This window comes from Dasypus novemcinctus, chromosome 10 (genome assembly GCF_030445035.2).
Source record: "Dasypus novemcinctus isolate mDasNov1 chromosome 10, mDasNov1.1.hap2, whole genome shotgun sequence".
Taxonomy (NCBI): domain Eukaryota; kingdom Metazoa; phylum Chordata; class Mammalia; order Cingulata; family Dasypodidae; genus Dasypus; species Dasypus novemcinctus.
This window is the reverse complement of record NC_080682.1, coordinates 4,670,166-4,689,946: the sequence shown is the minus strand read 5'-3', so window position 1 is coordinate 4,689,946 and position 19,781 is coordinate 4,670,166. Positions and strand designations below refer to the sequence as shown.

Sequence of the window (19,781 nt, the reverse complement as noted above, 5' to 3'; positions counted from 1 at the left end):
AAACCCTGGGGTTTCAAAACATGATTTTCTCATTCATTTTAATATACACTTCCAGTTTTTCCTTTATTTAAAATTTGACATGCTTTTTGATTTAAGGCAGAAAGTCTAAATCAGTTCTACGGGTACGTTTTTCAGGTGCTCATTTTCTACTTCTTCATTATGCACCTTGTTTCTAGGCTAAGAAGACATAGACTTTTGTGACTCCAGTGAAGTTTTATTTCTGTTTCAGCACTAGTTTAATGCAAATAACAAAAAGTAACTGGAAAAATAAACAGAGCTGTTGATGGCGATTACAGAGAATAAAAGATGTAGAACTGTAACATGTTATAACCAAGTAAAGAAGAAGGAGAGGAAAAAAGGGAAGCGAGAGTGTGATTCAGGGATCCATTTGAGGGGGGCTGCTTTCTTCCAACCTGGAAAACTGCTGCACTTGATTTAAGCTGTTCGAGTGACCCATAAAGAGAGAGGGCTATCACTTTTGGAAATAAATGTTGCATCTTATTCACAAGACTTAATTTCACACTGGCCTGATAGTGGATTTTGATCAGTAACAAATGGTTTATATAATCTGAACCTTTTACCCAGAAATGATAAATGTCGATATTTTCTAACATTCTTGAACTGATTTTAATTGTTAAATGTTATTTTACCCTTTCTCAACCCTAAATAATGCCAAAGAGAAATGCAAATCTGTATTGTTCAAGCTTATCTTTTAAAATGAAATATCCCAGTGATTATCTTACTTAGTTTCAGAAAATATTTGAAGCTTTAATTATAGTAATTAATTGTAAATAAAATGCCCTTGCCTTAAACTAGTAGTATGTTTGACTTATAGTATTTTTTAAATTAACGCTTTTTAATAAGGACAAAAAACTAGGCACTGACAATTAAATTCTTCTTCTGATGGTGTATTAGTAAGAGTTCTCCAGAAAAACAGAACCGACAGGGTGTGTGTGTGTGTAAATAAGAAATTATTGTAAGAAATGGCTCACACGATGGTGGTATTGGCAAGTCCAAATTCTGTAGGGCAGGCTGCAAGTTGGGGCCATCGATTTAGGGTGATGATAAATTCCCCAGGAGAAGCTGAGTGGCTGGAATAGAGATAAAAAGAATTCTTTCTGACTGCTGAAATTCTCAGTTCTTCCCTTAAGGCATCCAACTGATTGCAGTCTCCTTTTTGATTGTAGATGTGATCAGCTCTAGATGCGATCATCTTACTAATGCTTTAGATCCATCCATGAAATACCCTCACAATAACAATCGAGTCAGTGCTTGCTTGACCAAACAACTGGCAACCATAACTGAGCTGTGTTGACACAGGAAGTTAACATCACATATGGTAATAAAATAGATAATTTATTACACATTATTTAGGATTGTTTTTGGCTGTACTTGTTTTTTTCTGCAATAATAACACAAATACTGTGCACATATGAACATGTTTTTGGAATCTTAAACTTTGGAATTTCCTGTCTAATGTTTATCTGAACTCCTGGGTTTAAATTTGCCTTGATAAATTTTCAGAGTTTTAATTCTTTTGAGCTAAAAGAAAGATATATCTTTAAAGTAGTAACAATGATTGTCAAGTTCTATAAATTTGCTTTCTAAAGTAGCCAAAGGAGTATACTATGGAGTGGGTTTGGCTGCTGAGTTTATTATGAGAAATGCATATATTTAATGAACATTTAACCAAAATGAATAGGAATCAGGATATATTCTCTTCGCTTTTGGCAGGAAAATCTAAAAGCAGTAGGTGGATGAAGATAGTTTGGGGCTGTTACTAGGAAAAAACAACTGTATGAAAAGAACATAGACTTGCCTCTGGTAGTGAAAGAGTTAAAGGAAAAATAAGATGATGGTAATATAAAATGAAGGATTTGTGCATGAGTGAAGGTGGGGTTAGACAATGATCCTTTCTATTTTTAAAATACGCAAGTTCATGAAATAAATTCTATTTAGGCAGTATACAATCTGACTTTTTAAAGCACTCTTCCCGGCCGTGTAGAGCTTCCAGTGCCCTTCTTAGTATACTTTGATTAGGTATTTTGTTTAAAGCAGTAGGATTTGTTCATAATAGCCATATTTAGGGAGCTACAGTCCTGTGATCCCATGGCTTTGTCTTTTACTCTTCTCATGCCTTCCCTTTATTCCTTGGTCATTTCCTACCTGAAATTCATTGGTCGGTCCTTATCATTACAGCCTCGCATCCTTCAGCTCCCTCACCTCGTTTGCACATCATTGTTCTCACCGGGCAGAGACCTGCCCCTGCTACATCCTTTCTGTTCATGTTCAGCCATTGCTCTGAAGTGAACCCTGTGCCTATAGCACTCGGATCCCCGGCCTCCCACGCTCCTCTCTTTAGACGACTGCTCCCTCCCTCTCTTCTCCTCGTTTCCAGTCCCCAACATTCCTCGCCCATCTCACGCTTGCCTGACCACTTTGAGATTGTTTCCTCAGTGAAATTAGACGATAGAAGAGACCTTCCATGAACTCCCACCGGACAGTAGCCTGTTTCTCTGGCTCTGTACCCTTACATTCTGCCCTTTCCTGTGACTGGGGGTGAACTGCCGGTGTTGCCTGTAAAGGCCCTGCTCCCCTCGACCCTGTCTTCTCTCAGCTGCTGCTGCTGCTACATCGGTTTCCCTCCCTGTCCTACGTTCTTGTCCTCAGCATTCAGTCATCTGTCTAAGCCCCCGACCCCTTATCCTCTCCAACTACTGTCCTGTTTCCCTTCTCCGCTTTACTGCAGAGTTCTTGAAAGGGTTCTTCCGTGCTCACTGTCTTTCCTTCCTCTCCTCCTGTTCTTGGCTGAGCCTATCCAGTTAGGCTTTTGCTTGTGCCACTGCACCAGAGATGCTCTTGTCACGGCCACTGCCGACCTCCATATCAACAACTCAAATAATCAGTGATTGCCTTTTATCTGACGATCTGTTGGCATCGCTTGATACACTGGATCGTTCCTCCTGGAAACGCTGGACCTCAAAGCCCCCCTCCTTCCTGGTTTTCCTTATGCCTCAGTGACTACATGTCACCTTCCCTGACCTTTCCGGGCTAGTGTGCCAGGACTTGGGCCTCATCTTTCCTCTGTTTGCACTCACTCTCTTGATGGATTCATTCCATTCCATGGAATAAAGTTATCCTCCACTCCCCCACCCCCCTCCAAGAACTCCAGACCGGAGTTGCAGCTCTTTACTTACTTTCATGGCACCCGGAGAGCTGACCATCACGTCAAATTCAGCATGGCCCAAACTGAACATTTAGGTCGTCCCGCAGGCACTTCCACTGCAATAAATGGTGGCTCTATCTTCACTCACTCCTCTCACACCCTTAGTGTCATCCTTGACCCTGTCTTGCTCTCATATGCTATGTCCCCTGTCAGCCAATCCTGTTGGCTCTGCTTATAAAACCTGCCCAGAATCCATCTACGCCTCGTGATGTGGCCTGAGCCATCTTCATCCCTTGCCTCCATTACTGCAGCATCTTCTTAGCTGGTCTTTCCTCTCCCAGCCTTACCTTCTTAGAGGCTTTTCTGAACCCAGTATTCAGGGAGACCCTTCTAAAGTTGATGAAAGGTAAAACGAGCTGTACACATTAGATACCTTTCCTTGGTCTTGAGAAATTTTTCTTAGTCTCCTCTCTCATACTGATCTGAATTTAAACCTTCATCATTTCTCTTCATAGTCTTGTAGCTCCCTTCTCACTCTCAAGCTCTTCCTCTGGCCCAGCCTCAGCACCACCTCTAGGGATCTCTTTTACTTGCCCAGCAAACCCGTTTTGAATGCATCTGTTGTGCTGGGCACTGACTGGGGCTTTCACAGTTCTGCTCAGTCCCTCTTGAAGGCCCTCAGCTCTGTGGGTAGGACAACTCCCTAAGCCTTCAGGGTGAAATTCAGTTCACAGCCTAGCCTCCACCCCCTCCCAGCCTCACCTCGAACTGCTTCAGACATATTGCTCAATGCCCAGCCCTGCTGAAACCCCTCTCTGTTATCAAAAACCTCCATGCTGGACAGATGCTCTCACTGTTGAGATATGCCTCCAGTGCCGCTGCCTTCAGCAAACCTGGTGTGCAGGCTGCCTTCTGTCATAGATACACCCACTCTGCTCCCGCAGCAGCCGGTGTACCTCTTACTCATAGTACGCACTGGGTGGTGGTGTAGCTGGCTTGTCTGTCTGTCCTATCAGAGCACCCGGGGAGGAGGAGCACGGGGTCTACCTTTCTTGTGTTCCAGGGGCTGGCTTGGACTAGGTGTTAAGCTGAAGAACTGTGACATCTCAAGATGGCTGCACCAACTAGTGCTTTGACATACTTCTCCAAACAGCAATGAAAAGGAAAATTTTTTCATGTAGAAACAAACCAAAAAACATAGCCAGGCTGAAAAACACAATCAGTGCTTCCATAGTACCAGAAACAGAAGAGACAGCTGGCATGGTAGGCATGAGCTGGCTGGAGGCGTTCCATGCTAAAAGCTGGCAGTGGCAGTCTGGTTGAAGGGGGGTTTGTAGCAGTTTGATATAATTGATAAGTTCCAAAAAGAAATATTGGATTATGCTTGTAATCTGATCTGTACCTGGACATGATTGAGTTATTGAGATTAGGGTGTTGCGTCCCCACCCTTTGGTGGGTGGGGACTCACAGATAAAAGGCATGATGAAGAACAGTTGGGAATTCTGATGTTAGAGTTTGATGCTGAAGACCTGGGAAGTCAGCACCAGGAAGGAGGAAACCTTGAACCCAGAGAAAAGCAAGCCCCAGGAAAGTAGGAACCCAGGAACCCTGAGCCCTCGCAGACATTGGCAGCCATCTTGCTCCAAATAGACTCTGGTGAGGGAGGTAACTTATGCCTTATGGCCTGGTATCTATAAGCTCCTATCCCGAATAAAGACCCTTTATAAAAACCAACCAATTTCTGGTATTTTGCATCAGCACCCCTTTGGCTGACTAATACAGAATTGATAAGGTTTCCCACCACAGGCCACTGTCTCCCCTATACATAGGGACTGCCTAGGAAGTTGTAGGAGGCTGGAGAACAAGACCTTAGATGAACGCTGCAACTTGGTGGTTCTCCATCAGGTTCTGCACTATCTCTAGTGTATCCGCACAGCAGGAGCCCTGAAACACCAAGGCCAGACCTGTTCCAGACTGAGGTCTTGGAGGGAGCAGGGGCAGCAACCACAGAGGACTGCGCAGAGAGGAGAGCACCAGGAACATCAAGCTGCCTGGTCAAGATGAACCTGAAGCCCAGATCCCGACATGGGATGATACCTAATGCCGGGACAGCCTTGGACAACTATTAAACTGCACATTTACTCCACCTGAGATGTGTGGACAGTTTTGCAAGAACTGTAAAATTAAGCTGTTTAAGATACATAAAAAGATAAATTAGGATCATTGAAAGCCAACTAGAAATTATAAAACAAAAGTGGGCAGGAGCAGAACAAGAGCAGGAGGGTATGACAAAGGCCGATTTGAAATCTCAGAAATGAGAAAGATATTAGTCAGAGTGATGAACTCTGGACTGGATATAGTCAGAGGCAGAATTAGTGAATTGGCATTTTTTCAAAAAAATTGACCCAGATTGCAGCTCAACGAGGACAACGTGATGAAAGAAACATGCAGGATTGTGAATTCAGGAAACCTGTCAGTACTTGACAGCTATGTGAATAATAAATTGCGATTTTGCTCAAGCTTGTTTGAGTTATGTTTTTTTGTTTTTTTAAGATCTATTTATTTATTTCTCTCCCCTTCCCCCCTCCCGCCCCAGTTGTCTGTTCTCTGTGTCTATTTGCTGCGTGTTCTTCTTTGTCCGCTTCTGTTGTTGTCAGCGGCACAGGAATCTATGTTTCTTTTTGTTGTGTCATCTTTCTGTGTCAGCTTTCCATGTGTGCGTCACCATTCCTGGGCAGGCTGCACTTTCTTTCGCGCTGGGCGGCTCTCCTTACGGGGTGCTCTCGTTGCGCGTGGGGCTCCCCTACGCAGGGCGGCACTCCTTGCGTGCATCAGCACTGCACATGGGCCAGCTCCACACGAGTCAAGGAGGCCTGGGGTTTGAACCGCAGACTTCCTATGTGGTAGGCAGATGCCCTAACCACTGGGCCAAGTCCGCTTCCCTGAGTCATGTTTTCTTTCACCTGAAACAAAAGAATGTTTTCTGATATAAGATCCCAATAATTAGATTAAGAATTCTAATTAACATTAGGCATTATATAATCTGACAGTCAACTAAAGTTAATTGGTTTATTGGACTTAACTCCACTCAGCTAACATGGAGTTGAAGAAGGTCAACCACCACACCATGGAGCCAAGACTGCCTGCAACTGAAAGCAGGAGGATTGCATACAGCATCCATGTGGAATCTAAGCCCCCTCTTGACATAGCTGTGGAGTGGACACAACCATTCCAAGGCCCACAGGATGGAAGAATAGAATCTGCATTAGAGTGGACTTACTGATATTCTATTCATGAACTATTGTGATTAGTAATTGAATAAAAATGTGGCATTGGTGTGGAGAAAGTGGCCATGGTGGCTCTTGGGGGTGGGGAATGGGAGAAAAAGATGAAATGTGGAGGCGTTTTTGGGACTTGGAGTTTTCCTGGGTGGTGCTGCAGGGACAGTTACCGGACATTGTATGTCCTCCCATGGCCCACTGGGTGGAACGTGGGAGAGTGTGGGCTATGATGTGGACCATTGGCCATGATGTGCAGTGGTGCTCAGAGATATATTCACCAAATGCGGTGAATGTCTCATGATGATGGAGGAAATTGTTGCTGTGGGGGAGGGGGGAGGTGAGGGGGGTGGGGGGTATATGGGGACCTCATTTTTTTTAATGTAATATTTTAAAAAATAATAAAGACAAAAAAATAAAGTTAATTATGTGAGATGTAATTCAGGGCATTCAGTATAAATAATATTGGCACATACAAAAAACATCTCTGAGACTAAGTAAAGGACATGCACTTGACAGGAGGATGTGAAAGGAGATATCTCCTTGGCTATCTTCTCCTCTTCCCACTTCTTCCCAGCTGAGAAACCCATTTCTGGATGCTTCCTACTGTGTCTCTGAAGATGATTCAACACTTACACAGAATCTTTATCTGATTTTTTACATTTAAGATGCATGTTGATAATTTGTGTTTAGTGTTCTTGGAATTTCTTTGTGTTTATTGGTCTGCATGGAAATACTAACTTGAATAGCTAATTTTATGCTCTCATGGGCAGGCTTGTCTCCAACTTCATATGATATTTTTTAATCATTGGGTTTTGCCTACTTTCTTAGCAGTCTCCCAGTTCATGAAACATGCAGGAACAACTGGTTTCTACACCTAGTGTGATTGCCTCAAATGTGTAAATTGTTTTTTGTTTTTTTTTTAAAGTATGGAACGCTTCACGAATTTGTGTGTCATCTTTGCACAGGGGCCATGCTAATCTTCTCTGTGTCTTTCCAGTTTTGGTATATGTGCTGCCAAAGGGAGCATTGTAAATTGATTTTTTTTTTAAATTTTCTGAGACCATGTTGGTGAAGTCCCATTTATCTCTTTTTTTCTTTTGTTTGTGCTTTTGATTTAAAGTCTAGGAAACCATTGCCTAATAGAAGGTCCTGAAGATGCTTCCCTATGTTTTCTTCTAGGAGTTTTATAGTTTTAGTTTTTATATTTACGCCTTTGATCCACTTTGAGTAAATTTTTATATATGGTGTGAGGTAGTAGTCTACTGTCATTCTTTTGCATGTAGACATCCAGTTTTCCCAGCACCAGTTTTTGAAGAGACTTCTTTCCCCATTGATTGGATTTGTCACTTTTGTCAAAAATTAACCAGCCATAGATGTGAGTGTCCTGACACCTTTTTTTCCTCTTGGGTTGCCAGGACTGGGGATTGAACCCAGGACCTCATATACGGGAGGCTGGTGCTCATCCACTGAGCAACCTTGGCTCCCCTGAGTTGGCTCCCTTTTCTCTTTGCTCATTTTTTTGTTTTTTTGCTTGTTTGCTTGTTTTTTTTCACTCATTGTTTTTGTTCATTGTCTGCTCAGGGTTTTTTTGCTCATTGCTCATTGCTCTTACTGTTGTTTGCTTGTTGTTTGTTTGTTTTTCAGGAGGACCAAACCCAGGACTTCCCATGTGGGAGGTGGGTGCTCAACTGCTTGAGTCACAGCCACTCCCTAATACTTTTTAGAACAGTGAAACTACTGTTTTGTTTCAAAGTATTTAAGAAAAAATCCAGTGTATAAAGAGTATAGAAAATAACAGAGAAGGCACTGCTGGAATTGAGAGCTGAATAAAATAAATTTGTTTTATCCTCTTTGATAATGAAAAGCAGTCAAGCCTCAAAGTGACCGACCCCAGTGTAAAGACTGGGGTTTGAACAAAGGCTTTTTGACTTTTTCTTTGTACATTGTACATTTGATGCAAACAGTAGTTAAGAACTCCTGATATATATTAGTATTTTCACCCCCTATATCTGGTACTACAAGTGCTGTCTGAATCGTGTATAGGCCAGTGTCTCTTGCTTGTCATTTTTTTGTTGCCTTGAGAAACTCTCAGTTGAGAGCACCCCTGGTGGCTAGTGCAGGAAACTCTTGAACCATGCCTCTTTTCTTTCACCCTTTCTCTGCCTTAGCACTATTACTCGAGCAGTTTCTGTCTTGGATTAGCCACTTTGTTGGTTATTGCTCATTACAAATTACCTGAAAATTTAATGGCTTTCAAGAGCAAGCATTTATCATCTTACAGGAATGGGGAGGTGGCTTAGCTGCGGGGCTCCTGCATTCTCTTGAAGTTGCAGTCCAGGTTCTGTCCAGGGCTGCCCTCATCTGAAGGCTGGGCTAGGAATGCAGGGTTCTTCGGTCTTCCTCGGGTGTCCTTAGGCAGGAAGCTTCAGTTCCAAACTGTGTGGACCTTTCCATTGGGCTATTTCCAGCAAGGCAAGAACATAGGAGGACGCTACCAAGGTGGAAGACACCAGTGTCTTTCATGACCTAATTCTGGAAGCATTCTACCAGCATTTCTGCTGCACTATATTCTTGGTCAACCCAGACCACCAGTGATACAGGATGGGAGGGAATTTCAGAAGGGTCCAAGCAGGAGGACCAAGCACAAGGACCAGTCTGAATCCCTGGGGATTGACCACAGCCCTCAGGGCATCCCCAAAGAGAGTTGGCTGAGACTAGACAAAGAGGTTGGGTAGAGATGGTGGTATCCTTCTAGGTCTTTCTGTTACTTTCCCCAGTTGTTCTAGGTTACATGTCTGAGTCACTTAAAAAATGTGTATCCATTTCAAATCAGGATCCATGTTCTCACTTCCTGGATTGTGAGAAGAAAATTTGACCCCTTCTGTCTAATGCCTTTATCACCTGCCAACCATGTGCTGAGGTTTAAGGTAGAGAGAAGTCAGAGGGCATGAGTTATGGCTCTAATTGCTGGGCTATCTGTGTGGCCTTGGACTTGTAAGTTGGTAGAGTCCCTCTTTCCCCGGGAGATCACAGAGGTCCCTTCTGTCCTATGACTGGGTATTGCTTTTGGGTGGAAGATTTTCTTACAAGAATCTTTTTAACCCCCTATTTTCTAGGAGTTTGCAGCACTTACTAAAGAACTCAATGTATGCAGGGAACAGCTTCTTGAGAGGGAAGAAGAAATCGCTGAACTAAAAGCAGAAAGAAACAACACCAGGGTTAGTAGGTGGATTCTCGCTGTGTGCAAAGTGTGTCAGTATCAGGTCACGTATGCTGACTTGGCACTAGAAGATGATCTGCTCCTTCTGGTTTTAAACTCATAATTTTTCCTAATGCTCTGGTCATGATTGATCAGTTCAGTGTTATCCTACCTTGCTAAAATTTATGATGAGAAATAATGATGTCTCTATATACTTGGGGGAAGTTCTCTAACTAGACTGAGTAGAAGAGATTCAAATTTGTTTTAGCTTGAGATTAAAGAAATTATTTGCCCACATTCAAATGTGAAATTAAAAGTACCCCTTAAACTTTGTATTTTCCGGCCTTTTGTTTCAGCTATTATTAGAACATTTGGAATGCCTTGTCTCTAGGCACGAGAGATCTCTCAGGATGACAGTAGTGAAGAGACAGGCACAGTCCCCAGCAGGCGTATCTAGTGAAGTTGAAGTTCTCAAAGCCCTCAAGTCGTTATTTGAGCACCACAAGGCTCTGGATGAAAAGGTACTGTCAGCTGTTTAGCAGCGTCCTCGTCTGTGCATGTGCTGTGTGCTAGGTAGGCAGTATGTGTGTGTATAATGTCAGCCTAACTTTAGAAGCACCTTGAATTCTTGGAAAGTAGCAGATTTTCTTTTTACGAGACAGGGATCTGTATGGTAAAAAGTACTGGTTGATGTCTTAAAATTGATTTGCTATTAAGAATTGGGTAATACAGTATATGTGGGGGAAGATTTTTCTCAAACTTCAAATTTAGTGGGGAGTGACTGTAGCTTAAGTGGTTGAGTGCCTGCTTCCCATGAACGAGGTCCTGGGCTCAATCCCCAGTACCTCCTTTTAAAAAAATTGAGTCAAATTTAAAGCAAGTTTTCTTGACAGTAATACCAATGAAAGACGTTAAAGGTATTCCATTATGTTACACCATAAAAATGTTATATTAGAAAAACCACTCATTAAGAAAAAAACTTAAATAAATATATACAAATTTGCTCAAACTGTACCCCTTTCATTTTCAGGTGAGAGAGCGATTACGAGTAGCACTTGAAAGGTGTAGTTTATTAGAAGAAGAACTAGGTGCCACACATAAAGAGGTAAGCTTGATAAATCATCATGTGACTTGAATTACAAAGGTTTTTCATTTTTAGAGCTTAATTTTAAAAAGTATAGGAGGGCTAAAGTAGGGGATATCAGGTGTTATCTTTCTTTCTGATTGAGCACCAACCTGTTTGGGTCATTTCAATCAACTAGTAAACCAAGCTTTTATTTCATAATCTCTAAAATACCCATTTGTGCAGCAGAGTAATAAGTGCTATGGAATTTCAACTATCTGGGTGCATTCAGAATGGATAACATTGCCATGTGCTTTATTTTCTTAGTGTGTTTAGCAGTTTACAGTTGTGTTTTTACAAAAGGACATTTGCTATTCTTTATTTCTCTTAAATAAGGTACTTTACTCTCATATTCAAATTTTTGGTTTTAGCTAATGATTCTTAAAGAACAGAATAATCAGAAAAAAGCACTAACAGATGGGCTGCTTGACATAAACCATGAACAAGAAAATACGCCGAGCACGAATGGAAAGGCAAGTCCTTTTATGACTCCCTCTCTGTTCATTCTCCAGTGTAATTTGCCATGGTCCGTGTGGAAGACTGTTGGGAAGCTGTCGGTCAGGCTCCTGCTTGAAGCCTTGGTGGTAGTCCTCAGTGCTGTGTAGCCAGTATAGGTTGCATGAGCCAGTTTTGACTTCACCTTTTTCTCTGAAGTATTTTATTTCACAGCTCACCAAACCAAGCTGTTTAAGGATTTTTTTTTTCTTAACAGAGATCTTCTGACGGCTCTTTAAGCCATGAAGAAGACCTTGCTAAAGTAATTGAGCTCCAAGAAATTATAGATAAGCAGTCCAGAGAGCAGGGCCAAATGAAGGAGCGCCTGGCTGCCCTCTCCAGCCACGTGGCAGAACTGGAAGAAGATCTTGACACCGCCAGAAAAGATCTCATCAAATCTGAGGAAATGAACACAAAACTGCAAAGAGATGTCCGTGAAGTGGGTGTTCAGGAACACTTTCAGTGTTGACGTTAGGCTGAATGTTTGGCTGTTGAAGTGAATTGATGTTTTGCTCCTTTTGTCCCCTCCTCTCCTGATTACTTTCCACCCTTGGATTACTGTATAAATAACAGGGAAACAAAACAGCACCATGAGCCTGCATGGCCCCCCATTGTGGCCACGTCTTCTTTCCTAGAGGTCTTTGAAAGGGGAGGGTACTGATCCAGGTGGCTCAGCAGTGGCAGCAGAGTAGACATGAGGTTCCCCTTCCTTCTGCTGCTGGGAAGTGTTTAATGCACTAGTTTTTGTGGGTTCCTTGTTTTTAAGAGATTTCTCATCTTTATAAACTCTAGGCACTCTCATTTATTCTTCGTTATGTTCAGATTTGTTTCTGATGCAAACTTACTCAGCAAGCAGATGAGGATAACGGTTGGGTGGGTTCACTCCACGTGCTGTGCGTGAGTTCTGTTAGCTGTGCTGAGGCAGGTTGTTGGCTGGCTTGAGGTTCCTGACTCTGCTCTGAGGAATATGTGGGCAAACAAGCAGTAAGTGTGGAATTTGCTCTTAACTTAGGAAAATGCGGTCTAAGTGTGTAGAATTCCTGCAAACATCCCTTCCTTTATAATGATTTATGAGAAACTATCTCATCTTCATTTTAATAACAAATGAGGACTGGATACTCTCTCCTGCCGCTCCTCCTGACAACTTTAATCTGTCCTTGGTACCCTGTGAGGCTCTCTCAGCCTGTTGAAAGTATGTGTAAGCAGGTTTACTTCAGTTTGGTAGCTTAGCGTGAGTAATTTTATGTAAGAATTCAGAACAGAGGCATTCTGTATGTATTATGTAATCCATTAAGTTAAATTAGTGTTTGAGAACAGTATGAGATGATTTGTATGGCAGTTAATATGTACAGAATTTTCAAATTCTTTTGAAAACTGTCATTTTTTATTAAGACTTTATTGACAGTCATTTTGTTAGTAGGGAGGGACCTAAAAACTGAATTTGTATGGTGGGGACAGGAATTGCACTATTGAATAGTTCTGGTCCTAGTCTCAGTGTTTGGTATAGTTGTATAATTTTACTGCCTAGTTAAAACTTTCTGCGTAGCTTCCAGTTATATTACACTTTGACTTCCATTTCTGTTTCTTATTATTCTTGAATTTTGTGGTACTAACATGAGATTTCATCCAGCTTTTTGTGAAGGAAATGAGCCTGTGTATGTCTCACTGAAAAGACACTTTCTGTCCTTTGCCAAGCTCCTGTGTAGGGGGAAGCAGACGAAGACTGTGTCTGCCATGAAGCTTCCTTCACCTCCTTGAATTCTTGCACTACTGGGTCCTTTTATCGTACCTATTCTTTTGTAATATATAGAAAAGGACAAGCTGGGTAAGCTGAGTGGCCAAAGTATTAAGACAGACAGTCCTTTGCTAATCAGGGAGGTGAATATTTATGAAACTTGAAGTAGATACATTTTCATTCATACATTTCATTAATTGAGAAAATTGACATTTCTTTTAGTTTAATTTTGAGGATTTAATTTTATGTCAATTTGAAATTTAAGATTTAGTCAGATTTTTCCTTCTTAAGTATATTAGTGTGCTGTATATTAATTTGGTTTTTTTTCCTCTCTCTCTCTCTGTAATACCTAATTTAGGCCATGGCCCAAAAGGAAGACATGGAAGAAAGAATCACTACTCTTGAAAAACGCTACCTCGCCGCACAGCGTGAAGCTACATCTGTGCACGACCTAAACGATAAACTTGAAAATGAAATCGCAAATAAAGACTCTCTGCATCGACAGGTAATGATTTTTTGGCTTTTATTAATTCATTATTAATAAAGTTAAAGACCTTGTCCTATGACTCTTATGTTGGAAATCATATCTAAGTATATACAAAGTATTTATGGTCTTCGAATATGATGGTTAACAAGTGTGGGTTGCCTCTAATTCTGAGTTTTGGTTATTTAGGATCTGATTTTAAATTTATATCCTAATTTTGTAAGTGGAAATTCTTTTAAAGTAGGAAGGTTTTAAAAAGAGTAATGGTATATTTTTAAAAAGTATCTTGACCAGCATTTTATTAGGCACAGTCTCTTGGTTGTTTTTTTTTTTTTTTTTTAATTTAAAGATTCATTTATTTGTTTAATTCCCCCCCCCCCCCCCATTGTCTATTCTCTGTGTCCATTTGCTGTGTCTTGTTTCTTTGTCCGCTTCTGTTGTCGTCAGCGGCACGGGAAGTGTGGGCGGCGCCATTCCTGGGCAGGCTGCACTTTCTTTCGCGCTGGGCGGCTCTCCTCATGGGCACACTCCTTGCGCGTGGGGCTCCCCTACACGGGGGACACCCCTGCGTGGCAGGGCACTCCTTGCGCGCATCAGCACTGCGCATGGGCCAGCTCCACACGGGTCAAGGAGGCCCGGGGTTTGAACCGCGGACCTCCCATGTGGTAGTTGGACGCCTTAACCACTGGGCCAAGTCCGTTTCCCAGGCACACTTTCTTGGAAGAGCTGTATGAAAAGGAGGTGAAAGCAGTATGTTGGCTTAAATGTACATACTCCGCTTGTAAGTCATATTGCCCTCAAGTAATGTATGTGATTTTTTTTTTAAGGTTACACTGAACCTTTTTACGTTAATTTGTCAATAAGAATGACCGAGCATCAGCAGAAAACTAGGCTTCCGTAGCGTATAGGAACTGTTATTTGTAAAAAGAGGTTCTTTTAAGATACTTAGGAAAAGCGAATACTTTGGCAAAGGCGTTTTGTGCATTGAAATTCAGCTCAAGGAGGTTGGTATGTGTTCCTAGCAGAAAGAAAAGCTTTATCCTAAAGCAGCGACCATAACAGTAATGTTTCCATCATTACTAATTTAATATATAGCTGGATTTAAATTTTGTTTTAATTTATTAAAAACATAAATGGCAAGAAGATGTGCTATGCTTTGATGCTTTACTCTCATTTTGTAGACCGAGGATAAAAACCGCCAGTTACAAGAACGCCTGGAATTGGCAGAGCAAAAGTTGCAGCAGACTCTGAGGAAAGCAGAGACCCTCCCCGAGGTGGAAGCAGAGCTGGCCCAGAGGGTTGCAGCCCTGTCTAAGGTGGTACCTGGGATTTGGCTCGGGTCAGCTTAAGGAGTGGATTCTGATTCTGATTTGTCCCCGCACCTTGTATCATGGCTTTTAGGTCAGTGCACCTAAATCCATGAAGTAGCTCAGATTCATTTTTTTGAGATGCACAGCTTTTTACAAGTCAGATGTTTTCCTCTTTTTTTTTTTTTTTTTCGTCATTCCTAAATTAATTTCCCTCCAATTTTATCAGGTATGTGTTGTTTGTCCACAGTGTGCTTGACCTAAGTCAGCAACCCAAAGATAAGGATAGATGTTTTGTGTAAAATACAGAGTTTTTCTTAGAAATTGGAAAATACTGTCCTTGTGTAAAAAAATCAAAATAAGTTTGTAATAAAGAAAATTTTAAGTAATAATCCATCCATTTGTTTGACAAATACTAGCTAGACATGTACAAGACACAACCTTGCCCTCAGTCCACTGGGGGAAGCAAGCAGGCCGCCAGGCAGTTTCCAGATGAAGGAATGGATCCTCCAACGTGTTGTCCGCACAGCATGCTCTGGAAGCACATAATAGGACAGACAGCCCCGCCTTCCTCAGTGTGGGAGCGACTTCTGCTAAGGTGTTGCTGAGGCCTCGCAGTCCCAGGAAGCATCAGCCAGGCAGGCAGAGCGTGTAGAAGTGTGTTCAGGCACAGGGAGCAGTGGCCCCGAGGTGGGAGAGCATGAGGCATCCGAGCTTCTGAGGCAGTTGGTTTCCCCTGGCTAAAGCCTAGGGAGCGCCTGGTGAGGAGTCGGAGCGTAAGAAAAGGGGCTGGAGGGAGAAGTGGGAGCCTGTGGGTGAAGACTGATATTGGATGCTGGCAAGTGCTGCCCAGGCCTCTTCCTAAGAGCAGCTTCATTGCTCACAGCTGTAACAGAACCTTTTTCTCCCTCCGTGACCTGCCTTTAAAGTCTTGGTTTCTTTCCTCCCCATCATCTTTCCTGTCCCTTGTCGGCTTTGTAGTCTGACCTTTTGTCTTCTGGGAACTCTGCCGCTAAGGAAGCTAAACTGTTCGAACTTACTTCCAAGCTTAGGAAGGTAGAATTTGTACCTTGATCCTTATTTGTGCTTGCTGCTTTCTGCTTTTCATGCTTATTAACCAAAAGCAATCTCAAGGATGGGGAAAAAAACGTGAATCCATTGAGATTTGTCATGGGGCGGGGTAAAATGCACATTTTTCCCTCACAAAGGTAGTCACCAGCCCCAGCCATGCCTCTGAGTCACCATTATGAAAGGACGGATTGCTTCACGGTTTAACACATGAATCCACATGGGGAATGTAGATAGACGGAAGTAAATGCTTTCCATTTAACGTGGTTGAAAAATAGTTCACACAGAGCATGTCATGCTTGCTGCTACTGCAGTAGTCTACAGCATGTTGTCAATAAAGTGGAATCAGTGGTCCAAACTTACTTGGCTTTTGCCAACAGGCTGAAGAGAGACATGGCAACATTGAAGAAAGGTTACGGCAGATGGAGGCGCAGCTGGAGGAAAAGAATCAGGAGCTGCAGCGGGTATGTTCTCAACGTGGGTGGCTGAGAGCACCACGCTCACATGCGCCAAGCACAAAGTGGGGCCTCTTTTTGCTCCCTCCCCATCCCACTTCCTGGCACAGATGGTGGCCCTCCACCTCGAGTTCTATCATGTGCACTTATTTTGTGGCCTTATCTGTCAGTTCTTTGCTTAGAATACGCATACTAAGTATAAGTATGGACAATATAATATCAGTATTGGTGACAGCAGCAGAAATTGGTGCCATGGGTGAAAAGGCCAGGGTACACAGGGTCCCCCAGTCCCAGGACAGTTCTTGCTTACCTCACTAGCTTGTCTGGGAACTGCTCCAGGCTCAGCCTGCCCAGGAGTCCCCTGAAAAGAGTCAGACACATCATCCTTATCGACCAGTCAACCTGCTTAGTATATGGCCCTGAAATCCCCAGTTCAGGTCACGGCTTGACCTCTATCCTAAAACAGCTCATTGTTACCTCTAACCCAAAAGGGTTAGAGATCTTCCTGTCGCTAACTGAGCTGCATTTGCAATAAAGAGCATTTAGAGCAGGCGTTCTTAACCTTTTTTGTTCCATAGACACCTTTGCCAGTCAGGTGGAAACCACTGACCCCTTCCCAGAATGTAATAGCAGAGAGTTTTAAGACACTCAACATCGATATGCCTTTAAATTAAGTTTTAGGATTATTCAAAATTACATTTTACAACTTTCCCGTAATTTCAATACCTGATAACCTAACACGGCTCAACATCTGCTCAAATGGTCATTTTTGGCAAACATTTAGAAATTCTAGTTTTCCTGTGGCATCATAAAACCATCTCCACCATCCTTACCAACCTTTTTGCAGGCAATTATCCACTGCACTCAGAACACATGAAATCAAAATAAAAATCATAATAAGTCCACACCATACTGTGTATTACTTAACAAATATTTCACACCTGCACCGACAACATCCCGAGAATAACGTTTTTAAATGCATTAAAAAAATTACAAAGGAAATCAGTTATATATATTGAAATACAATTACTCAAATTAAAAACATTTGATACAATTCTATATATATTTGCCTTTTAACACATTAAATAATAATCTAATACATCAGAAAGTTAAATTTTATTTTTTACAGACATGTCAATGTGAAGACTTCTTGTTTATCTTGAATAAGAACATTAAACTGTGGTGTAGTATTTGGCAAGGCAACATGCATATTGTGTTGGAGATTAATCGAGTTGTTTTTTTCAATTCAAGCTCATGGACCCCTGGTTAAGAACTCCTGATTTAGAGAGTATCGCCATGGAGGTTTGCGTCAGCTTAATCCTAAGAGAGCTTTCCTTGAAACAGTTGAGCAGAGGTCCATAAGGACCATCCAGGAAACAGATTCAGCTAAAGGCAGTCCCAGGGCCAGCTGGCTCCAGGCTTGGTCTTTTGGGGTGGATTTCTCTTCAAGTGGGTGGAGGGAAGAAGCCGGAAGCATCTCATTGCAGAGCCCTTGCCACCCCCACATTAGTCAATCTTATGACATTAATTCTGTTTTCAACAGAAGTCTATGAAATAGAGAGAATCCATCTCAAGCTTCTGAGAAATGATTGTGACTTCTGTGGAGAGCTTGCACATTGGGCAGTCACTCACCATCCAACACACCACTTACTCTTAGGCAGGGATGCCATTTTCACCTGTCATGGGACCATTGGTCATTACTTTCAGGGCTGGTTTGTAGAGTCTTGAAGGACAGGTGTTACGATAGGGAGAATATTTGTAACTAAGTCCATCAAAAGCAAATTGTAAATTGCTCTGCTTCAATTTAGTCAAATCCTGACAGAAAATTAGCACAGCTTTCTAAAGAAGGTGTGTCAAACACCCCCATCATGTTTGTGGGTCCCTTCAGAGGCACACAGCTACTGGACCTCACGGGGCGGGAGGGGTTGTAGCCATGTTTTATACATGAGAACATTGAACACTGTAGAACGAGTTGCCTGGGGTAACAGGGTTGGTCCGTCTACAAGTGGTGTTTCTTTTGAGGCACTGAAACAGCCTGGCTCCTGTCTACATCTCAGTCACCATGCAGCCGCCCCCCTGCAGGCTGTGGGGATATGGGGGTGCAGAGTCAGGTGCTGGGCCACAGGGCCCATTGCTGTGCTCCTGGGACCCCTCCCCGTCCACTCCAGGAGCTGCTTGAGTCCGTTCAGGACGTGGGGTCACAAAGACTGTTTTCAACTGTGAAATTGATTATGGTCCCATCAAGCATAGCCTTATCAACTTTGTCCTGCATTTTAAAATTACTTATTATGTATACATTTTTTCATGTAAATTTTCATTATAAAAAAAAATGACTTGGAAGTCTCATTACTACTGTTTTTTTTTTAACCTTTTGTTTGTCCATTAACTTTTTTCCATGATTCCAGACCTAGGTTTTTATTTACACAAGGGGAAATTCTGCCACTATACAAATAAGCTGATCCTTTTAAAAAGATGCTGGTTTCTGCATGTAAGCCTACCTTCTCAGTCCATTTAACAGTTAATTACTGGTGCCTTCCTCAGGCTTCCTGAGGCTTTGTTTAACAGAAGCAATGGGATCTTCTAATTATGTGATTTCTGGAAGATTCGTCCCTGCATTTCCCTGCATATATGAGTTGGTTCTGGTATTCCTGCGAAAGGCCACAAAAGACGACTGTGGGAAAGAAAAACCCTGGGAATGATGGCACGTTTGTAAATCACATTGTTAGCCCTCGGTACTTTTAAAATAATGATCATACTTTCCTTGAAGTGCATAAGGTTTTTATTCTCCTACTTTAGGCGAGGCAGAGAGAAAAGATGAATGAAGAACATAATAAACGTTTATCAGACACTGTGGATAAACTTCTTTCAGAATCTAATGAGAGGCTTCAGCTTCATCTTAAAGAGAGAATGGCTGCTTTAGAAGATAAGGTAGGAGACTGTGGCCTTCACTGAGGGCTCCCACCCTCCACAGAAGGACATTCATGTTCTGTTCATGGAGGTAATGCGTAACTGTGGTGAGCAACCACTGCAGAAGGTAAGGATTACTCTTTAAAGAAGAAAAACTCCTAGCTTACCCAGTCACGGAATTAGCTTATCATTTGCCCCATTTGTGGTTATGGGAAATGGCTTATCATTTCTTAGTCTCTAGAATAGGACTCCTCTAACATTCTATAGAAGGCCAGATAGTAAATATTTTAGGCTTCTATTAAATTATGACATGGTAGATAAAGTGGCCATAGATAATACATTAATGAATTGGCATGACTATTTTCCAATAAAGCTTTTATTTACAGAAACAGGTAGCCACACGTGCCTGGAAGATCCTAATTTACCAACCCCTGTACTAGAATCTTTATTTTTTAGCCCTGCTCCTACCCCTTCATTGCTCTTATATTGGAAGTTAAATTTCTACCTCCCTTATAAGTAACACTATAGGAATGTGATATAATAGAAAGGATTTAATGAGCT

The 19,781-nt window shown here is 42.1% G+C and overlaps 1 protein-coding gene and 1 non-coding gene across 11 annotated transcripts in view; one reads left to right on the top strand and one right to left on the bottom strand.

Moving 5' to 3' along the window:
* PPFIA1 (PTPRF interacting protein alpha 1) overlaps positions 1-19,781 on the top strand; it is a 159,127-nt gene that overhangs the window by 62,032 nt on the left and 77,314 nt on the right. For all 10 annotated transcript variants that reach the window (XM_071217919.1, XM_058305001.2, XM_071217915.1 and 7 more), the window contains exons 3-11: positions 9,564-9,665; positions 10,003-10,167; positions 10,677-10,751; positions 11,141-11,242; positions 11,482-11,703; positions 13,358-13,504; positions 14,665-14,799; positions 16,239-16,322; positions 19,110-19,241. In XM_071217919.1, coding sequence (XP_071074020.1) covers positions 9,564-9,665; positions 10,003-10,167; positions 10,677-10,751; positions 11,141-11,242; positions 11,482-11,703; positions 13,358-13,504; positions 14,665-14,799; positions 16,239-16,322; positions 19,110-19,241 — 1,164 coding nt within the window. The remainder of the gene's footprint in view (positions 1-9,563; positions 9,666-10,002; positions 10,168-10,676; positions 10,752-11,140; positions 11,243-11,481; positions 11,704-13,357; positions 13,505-14,664; positions 14,800-16,238; positions 16,323-19,109; positions 19,242-19,781) is intronic.
* Positions 7,368-7,474, bottom strand: LOC111764356 (U6 spliceosomal RNA). Its single transcript, XR_002796984.1, has one exon. It is a non-coding gene; the product is annotated as a U6 spliceosomal RNA (small nuclear RNA).